Below are 9,440 nucleotides of genomic sequence, written 5' to 3' on the forward strand. Positions count from 1 at the left end.
ATCCCAACATAATGACGAGGAAGGGTGCGACAGTATGCTACTAATCACATGTACTGTAAAAGTGGAAACTTTTGCAGGGTGGATATTTGTAGTACGACATGAAACTGCCATGAAAATACAAGCAAGTGAACTACATATTTGCATGCTGTATAATGCAATGTCAATGAATGTATAATATAGACTGGCCTTGAGGGGGGTACATTTACATGTATATCATGAAGTAGAGTCATATTGCTGGAGTCTTCAACTTGGGAAAATAAGATTCCACACTACTAATAAGCAATTAACGTACCCCTGAAAGTGGCCAATCCGTTTCACTATTATTAAATGCCCTGTCACGCATTCCAGGCTTGTTGCATGTAGAGATTTTCTAGTACACTGGATAATTTTCTGCGGGCAGACAAGCATTTGAGTGAGTTTTGCATGCGTCTTACCTGCTGGATGCGTGCTACATGTACTTATGTTCCTACTTGCATGTGCGACCTGTTTGTCAGGTGTATGGGTGGCGTGTAAGAGCTTTGAGACTGATCCGTCTTTAGTTACGGGCAGCAAGGTGCGGGTGCTACAGGCCTCCTACTGGTGTTCTGCATGGACCTCTGCGGGCATCCTCCTCTACTCATCCAGAACAAGTTTTGAGCATGCTCAAGGGCCCTATCACACCTTTCCGGGCAAGCGTTGACGGTTGTTTGCGACTTGCAGTGAGCAATTTTTGCTGCCTGGAGGTTCCTGCAGATAGCCCACACCTGACAGTACCTGTAGCAGCTATCTTGTCTGTAGTTGTCTGGAGGTGCACATGCAAGTCAGATTTACCCAGCCAAGGTTTAAGCATGGTCAAAACTTGTTCCAGGTGAGTCGCAGGGGATTACCTGCAGAGGTCCATGCAGAACACCAGTACAACTGTATGAAGCCCGCAACCCCCGCAAGTCACAGGCAGTTAACCCTCTTGAAGTACTGGTACATGTATGTAGGTTGTCCATGGATTTGTGCCTATGCGCAGGAAACGTGTGTCATCTGCGGGTGTTTTATGAGCATAATATGGGTGTTTAACTGGTAAGGAATGATGTCGATACTGCCAATATCCAAGTAGCTGGTCAATTCTGTGGGCATGGAACAAGCTACAAACGAGCAAATTGTGTGCATGCTGAGGGTCAGTTACTGCCTTTCTGCTGGTTATGTAGTTGAGAGTTGGCTGCGGTCAAGGTGATAATGCAATTTTGTGAGAACTTCTGCCACATGGAAAGTCCTTCTCAGGGATTCCTTCACTGAGTTGTCAGCCCTCACGCGCCACCCATGCGTCCGACACACAGGTCACAAGGAATACACACAAGTAGAATGTAAGTAGCACATGTCAAGCAGGTAAGACACATGCAAAACTCACCCAAATCCTTGTCCACCCGCATAAATTATCCTGCATGCTGGAAAATCCATACACACAACAAGCCCATGTAGCTTGTCCAGAAAGGTATGACAGGGCCTAAACTTGGCTGCGCGTAAATAGGACTTGCGTGTTCACCTTCGGGCAACTACACAGCAATTAGCCATCAGCCATTTGCTGAGTAGTGCAAAAATAGAGATCGTCTTGATACCTTCAAAAAACCAAGTTCTCAGCACAGATTTTATTCACTTTAACTGGAAAATAATAATTCACTCTGTAAAAACTGCCTTGACTCTTCCATAATTGACTCAAAATATGTGCAGGTACTTTCTCAACTTGCACACTTTCACAATTTCAGGTCAATCTTTGCTGAGCTTTCACTCAGTATCAAAAAAAAACAAATTAATCCCATTTTCTTTGCTCACTTTTCCACTAATAAATAAAAAAGAAACAGAACTAGGTTTCTACAAGCATGCCATCTCTGCTCAACTTTTAGGGAAACAGCATTTATTGTAACAGGCTTCAAAATTAATGTGCAGCACTCATTAAATGGATTACAATGTACATTGTATCTGTAAATGGAGAATCTTTTTGTATACATTGAAGTACACACTGAAGTACCTCAATAATGTTCTGCAATTATGCATCACTTACCCTGGTTTCATTAAGATTGTACCACCCTTTGTCAACTCATATCAGGCTATCATAGAGTGTACTTACAGCTGTGCGACAGCACTTTTAAAGCACTGATGACACACATGTGGTCAGTTTTATAATATCCATCATAAGTAACAACAGTAATAACAAACACGTAATGATGACTCTAGTCAATGTCAACAATGTTTTCCAGCAATAGGTTTGTGGTCCAAATAAAATAGAAAAGCATTAAGTTGTACAACTTTGTACGTATTTACTGAACTAATTTCCATACATTTGTGTACCAATTATTATGCTCTACTGTATGTATGCTTTCTGATTTAAAGAAAACATAACATTGTGATGTTACAGCAATTATTAAGATCCTTTGAAGAATGTAAGGCAATGAAACATCCTTATCATTATATATACACTGTATTGTTGAAAGAAAGCCTAAATACAGATCATGTAATGTGAGATTAAGGAGTGATGAGGTTTCTCCTACTTTTGACCTTAAAGGACATCAACTGGGAAGTACATGTACATATTGTACATACTGTAGATGCAAACTGCACACTGCAACCCTCATGATACAGCATACCTGAGATGTCTTTTCATGATGAAATCAGGTGAATTTAAACATGACATTGATTGTCACTTTAAGTCATACTTATGAATATGACATACTGGTATTACTTCTCAGTCCTTATATCATGTAGACAGTAACAATCATGAGCATACAGATGTATCCAATACAGAAACTCCGACCTGTAAGTGAACATTACTGGAAACTTACAAACCTTTGCATAGTGGAAATCACTGTATCTTGACACTTCTTGTAATACACAGGAATGGACACAAGAAATATTGTACAAATAGTCTTCTTCTTTTTTTCTGTCTTGAACACAGCAAAGGATTGTGGTCAAATTTGCAATCACAGAATATTTCCACAAGTATAGTACAGCAAAAACAAATCTGCCATCAACAGCTTTAGAAACTATGAATACACAACAAAACCCATCCGAGTGTTAACACATTATGTACACCATGTACATAATATACATTTAGGTGATACCTAATTTGGGTCATGAATCATATGATTGTGTGTGGTATTGCAATGATATTTTCTTCAACACATTTTAAGATTAAATCAAAGTATAGCTGTAAACATACATGTACTGCTCTGTAATGAAAAAGAAAAAGCAGTCTATTTCTTTTGTGTTGAGTAAAATATTCAAGGAAATCACAAAAGAGAATGGTTTAGATTTATGAGATTCATATCATGTAATTTAAGCAGTCAGGAATGCTATCTCATTGAAATACAGTGGAAAAAACAGACATGCAGTATGGCTTAGAGAAGCATACTCCTTATTTCTTTTATCAGTGGTAACACTGAATTCATGTTTTCATTCTTCACTCGTAAAATGATACTAAATTGCCAAAAATGCTGTAACATTTCATCAGCATTTGACTTTCCTACATAAAGATGTAAAATTCCAATTAGTATCTCTCAAAAAGTTTTGTGAACAATCAATTTACACCATAACATACAGAGTACCAGTATTTACACAGTTGAGGTCATGGGTAAAAGCATGCTTTGTATTTTACTGGTCTACCACAGTCTTGTGTGCATAAACAGTTTGAATAGCCTGTTTCAGTATCAGAAGATTTGGTGAATACAAATTATACAATATGAAGTTATAATTTTAGCTTACAAGATGAAAGAAAAATCAATGTTACATATGGAATATCAATCAAGTGATTAAGAGAGAGAGAGAGAGAGAGATACTGTATGGACGCATTTGAGGGGATTTTGAGAAGGGGTGCACGTACAGACACTTGTACAATGTCAGCATGGTTGATTGCTTGATGAGAGTCAGTTGTACTGAGATTTTGGGAACAACAGCACATTGTTTCTACAGTATCTTAATTTGGTACACTTGACACAAAGATAGCACAGCTGAATCATTATAACACGTTGAAGAGGGTACCAGCATTTGATAAACTCATAATCAACAATGAATGATTTTGCTTTGAACAAGCAAAACAATGATAAGCAGTATTAACAGTGTGCAATACATACACATGTAGGCCTACACAGTTCTCTTTAATATCTAGGGGCATACATTGTAAACCTCTTAGTGTGAAAGACCCTGCAGGGCTGATTAATTCAGAACAGAATCAAATTCACATGGAAAAACAGCATCATATATGAATTACATGATTTATACATGTTGTGTGTCTGTAAATCTTACTCGTTACCAAGCTCCAAGTGATCTAATCCTGCTAAAATCAAATCCAAGCAGGCATCAACATACTTGTCATGGTGATTAGCCAGATGTTGAAGATGATCAGTGTCTTCCCAATAGGCCTCCCTTACTTCTATACCTTGCTCTCTGCGCTGCCTCACAATCTCTTGTATGTCTGCACATGATGCAATACAGTCCTTCTTGGAGTAGATAAAGAGCTGGGGACATTCCATTTTGTCACTAGCAATGGCTGTGAGGAAGGAATCCATGAGCCTGTTTGCCTCCCAGTAGCTAGGTAGGACAATGTGCTTCAGCAGCAGCCATGCCCAGTAGGGAGCAGTCATGACATAGGAAACTGGCCAGGAACGTGAAGCACTACTTGGAGAGAAGAGAGACAATGCCCTAAAACCAGACAAGAATGTTGGTCGACATGGAGCACTGTCGAAGATGACACCACCAATTTTTAACGCTGCAAATTGGCCAGGATCACGCCCATTCAGAATTTCGGTGACTGCACGGTAAATGTATGTTCCTCCATTGCTGAACAGATGAAAGAAGATGGGATTTTCCTCCAATCCCAAATCGAAAAATGCTTCAAGTACTTTCTCTGCAACGCTGTGCACTCCTCCTAGCTTTCCTTCAAACAGGTATTCACCTGGTAGAACATATCGGATGGTGACATAGCCTTCAGACATGTAAATGGCACTGTATTTGGCAAGTTCCTTGTCATCGGCATTATACCAACCAAGGAGAAAGACAACCGGCTCCTTCTCTAGCCCCCCTTCAGTCAGTTCAACCTCCGCACAAGCTGCTGCAGCTTCACAACTTCGAGGAGACCCAACATTTGAAAATTTGGTTGGGAATGTTACATGGTACTCCAGTTCGTCAGCCATATCTTTTCTGTCTTACTTGTATTTTTGAAGTGTTCACTGTTATTCTAGTTGGTTATTGCAAGTCCCACTTCCAAGTAAACAGTTTCTGTACTGCTTGCATGCAATAGTACTTAGAGGGTCTAAATTTACTGTAATACTACAGTAGTACTTGATTTCTAGTAGTCTAGCACCTAGCAGCTCTGCAGTTACAATTGAGAAACTTCAGCTGCAGGGGAATTAGATCTAGGGCAAGTCTGAGAACTCCATTAGGCAGCACTAGCTATGGCACAGCACAGGGCACTCCACTGTCTGCACTGTTCACGTTCAGGCTGATCACAGTACAGACAATTCACAATAGACTTGCAGCATCGATGACTATTCATACTCTTGGCACCGGTTCCTGAGAGAAAACACAGGGGATGACGGAGACCTCGCTCAGTACGATAAGCCAGACATTCATTCAGTAGATGTAGAAACCAAACCGAACCACATGGCACATGCTGCCGGTGCTACCGGCCCCCATCACCGCACCACACCTTCTCGTTAGATTGCTGCTTCGGCTTGGCACAATCTCGTCAATCTTGTCGCTGAAGCAAGTTGGAGGAGCATTCAAAAAGATATTCGATAACGTAACAAACCGACATAGGTGTGGATTTATGGCCAGAATACCTCTGCTTCAGGGCGTAACAGTTTATTTCTCTTTCGGATGACAAGTGATCTAATGAGATGAGGATTTACACGATCATACCGACGTGACTTGCACTTGCGAACCGAAGCCGGCCGTTTCTAACGACGCCAAATGTGTCTTTGACTAGACTAACGTAGTCTTTGCCTGGCTGGTCTCGATCTTGCTTTGCATGGGCCTTTCCCGGGGAGCTAGTGTTAGCTGGACATGATCGATGAGACGTTGTCGGCGGGTCCTTTCGAAGCTAATATCCCAAATACAGCGTTCAAAATTGGCATATCATGTTGTCCACACGGAGTCACACATACTTCTCTAGACTCTATATTCTATTTGGCAATCAATTCATCATATCAAAATAGAAACTGAGAGCTCTACAAGTCTCGAGCACACTGTATAGTTTATGCAATTCAGATCATGCAAGCGGCACGTTCCGCGGCGTCGCGCGTCCGTCCTCCGGTGCGGTGTGCGCTACATATTTACAGGTCGTCGTCCACTCACTGCATGCACTTACTGGGCAGTGCATGACTGGGGAAGCTTCGGAATTATGATCCGGCCATCGAGCCGATTGAGGGCAGCAAACACATTGTAACAGTGGAGAAAATTCATTCAAATACAGTAGCCAATATATTTCTCTCATAATACATGTACATCATGACCCTGTTTAAAAAATAAGTCTACTCCGTTTTAAAAGTCTTGGAACTCTTAAAATTTGAGCAGGGAAAGTCTGCCTTTACTTTTTTTTTTGTTCTCTTGACGCTGTGCGTGTGTGTGTACGCGCTTAACACTCTTTTGGGAATATTTTGTAATTCATCATTTGAAACATTGTGAAGACATATCCAAGAGAGATTATTATATTCTTTGGAATTTCGGGTTATTGAAATAGATTTAAAGGCATAATTTACCGTTTGCAGATGAAACAAAAACCCAGCATTAGTGCTTTGAAATAGTTCTAAAATGTGAGTTAGGGATAAAAATAACCACTGTAAAAATTTGCATCCGTATAATAAATACACAGAATGTGAACAATAGTTATAACAAAAAACGTTTCCTGACTAAACCGTCTATAGTTATGGTTCATTGAGAAAATTACTGATATCTCCTTATATTCTAGGCTTTATTGTGAGCATTATATATGGTAGGATGTTTTGTGATACAACAGACCTACACGTACATGCATCAAATGTGATATCTTGAAAACTGTTTAAATCACTGCTCCCAAAGGTAAACAGGACCTTTAAGTGGATGTGTAAACAGTTTGATAATGTTAAAGAAACATACAATTTTGGGATTTAGGACGCATACAAAAAGACGCCAACTAGAGAAAAAAAAACCGATGCATTTTAGTTTTCGAGCTGATAAACACGGAAAAGAATAATTATTAGCGGTCAAAGCTGTGAAGTTATTTTACCAACAAAAGTAGAAAACTTTACACAATCTGCCAAAATGAACCAATTTATTCGAAAGACTGCTTAGTCTTTCATTGGAATCATGGCCAGTGGTGCTCCTGGCAACTAAAAGGAGACATTTTCCCTCCAACGATGTGGAAATGATAATTTATGTATAGTACAATGTTTTGGTACTTCGCTTGTCATAAATGGTATTTCCATTATGTATTCTATTTATTATTTCAATTCATTTCATTTTTTTTTTTTTGCATTTTCACACAGCAAAAGAAATTTGCATACAAATATAGGTTTTCCCGGCCAATTTCGCACTTTTGTCAGTCCATTTGATCAAAGATTCGTTCAATTTAGCGAAAATCCTCGTCACTGCACATTCTGTCATTCAAAATTGCAACTTGTTCGTTCAATTTAGCATTTCGATCAATGAAATTCGCACATGTGCCTTTCGAATTTGTAAAACGGTCATTCAAATTGACACGTGCTCTCGCCAGCCAAATTCGCCAGTACAGTGGCGGAAAGCGGTATTTCAGTCATTCAATTTCGCGTATGGGCAGTCAAATTCCGAACATGTTCATTCAAATTGGCGTAATGTTATTTCTATTTTGTAAAGGTGAGAACCGTAATTTATACGTATTTAAATGTGAATTTTTGTTTCATCCACACACTGCTAAGTATAATAAGAATAACTCAAGTTTGTTGTTCTGTAAGGCTTGTGCAGAAAGGGTAGGTTGGGTGGTGGCGCGTCGCGTTAATGGGAACACCACCCTTCGTTCAAAGCCTCCCCCCCCCCCCCCCCGGTTTTGCCGAAAAGGTGCGTTGGGAGCGTTGGGTCGCGTCGCGTTGACTGGAACCCCACCCTTTGTCCAAAGTCCCCCCCCCCCCCCCCCCCCCCGGTTTTGCCGAAAGGGTGTGTTGGTACTTTTTCTCATGTACTATTAAAAGACGAGTTTTGAACTTATATTTAACCTTCAAACAACCATTTCAAAGAGGCTATCGTCCGGATCTAATATTTAGTTCGTCCAATGTTCATTTGGTCCAATATCCATTTGGTGTAATATCCGTTTCTGTTTTACATTATACAGGGCATGGATCATGTGGATAATCAGTGACTTATCTATAGTCCAGCTGCTGGGGGTGCTGGCCTGGCACCATGGGGAAGGGGCGAGGGACCCTAAACTTTACCCTAATCTTACTTCATGTGTATGAACATCTGTTTTCTCCCTCAATGCAGGTCAGAGGGTAGTCCGTAGTCGTAGAAAAAGGCCCCCCTAAAAAAAAAAAAAAAAAAAAAATAGCCCAGTTGGTCATATAGATGAAACGATGATTGGACCAAATGGTACCTGATTAGACCAGGAGGCTGGCTATTAGACCAAATGACAATTGGGTGTAGACTAAATGATGATAGACAGAGGCTAGACCAACTGGGCAATGGACCAAGATTAATGATGTGTACACCAAATTTACATTGGACAAATTTGGTTTTATTTTAGACCATTTGATGATTAGACGAAATGGAATTAGACCAACTCATAATAGACCAAATCGGTATTTGATGATATAAATTGGTGTTAGACCAAAAATAGACCAAATGGCTATTATTAGACGAATTGACTGTAGACCAAATAGTAATTAAACCAAATAACAATTAGACCAAACAGTAATTGGACGAAATGATGACTAGACCAACTGGTTATTAGACCAACTGATATTCAACAGTCTATTAGATCAACTGGCTATAGACCAAGTGGTAATAGAGTGTAAACCGATCCGGACGATACACAGTCTCTTTGAAATGGTTGTTTGAAGGTTAAATATAAATTCAAAACTCGTCTTTTAATATTACATGAGAAAAAGTAACAACGCACCCTTTCGGCAAAACCGGGGGGCTTTGGACGAAGGGTGGGGTTCCAGTCAACGCGACGCGACCCAACGCTCCCAACGCACCCTTTCGGCAAAACCGGGGGGGGGGGGGGGGGGGGGGGGCTTTGGACGAAGGGTGGTGTTCCCATTAACGCGGAGCGCCACCACCCAACCCACCCTTTCGGCACAAGCCGTTCTGTAACGCCCCTCTGTTTTTATGCCTCCGCCACGAAGTGGTGCCGGAGGCATTATGTTTTCGGGTTGTCCGTCCGTCCGTCCGTACGTCCGTCCGTACGTCCGTACGTACGTCTGTACGTCCGTACGTCCGTACGTACGTCCGTCCGCTTTCGTTTACGCGAT

General features: G+C 40.7%; 1 protein-coding gene across 1 annotated transcript; it reads right to left on the reverse strand.

The window, feature by feature from the left end:
* Positions 1-4,262: 4,262 nt before the first annotated feature.
* LOC139717950 (transmembrane protein 53-like) lies at positions 4,263-5,227 on the reverse strand. Its single transcript, XM_071629433.1, has one exon. It carries the CDS (start codon positions 5,151-5,153, stop codon positions 4,263-4,265), a length of 891 nt encoding a protein of 296 aa, XP_071485534.1. The 5' UTR covers positions 5,154-5,227.
* Between the last annotated feature and the right edge of the window lie 4,213 nt (positions 5,228-9,440).

Source organism: Diadema antillarum, unplaced genomic scaffold (assembly GCF_040938485.1).
Source record: "Diadema antillarum isolate AM-2024a unplaced genomic scaffold, OU_Dant_1.0 scf00000086, whole genome shotgun sequence".
Taxonomy (NCBI): Eukaryota; Metazoa; Echinodermata; class Echinoidea; order Diadematoida; family Diadematidae; genus Diadema; species Diadema antillarum.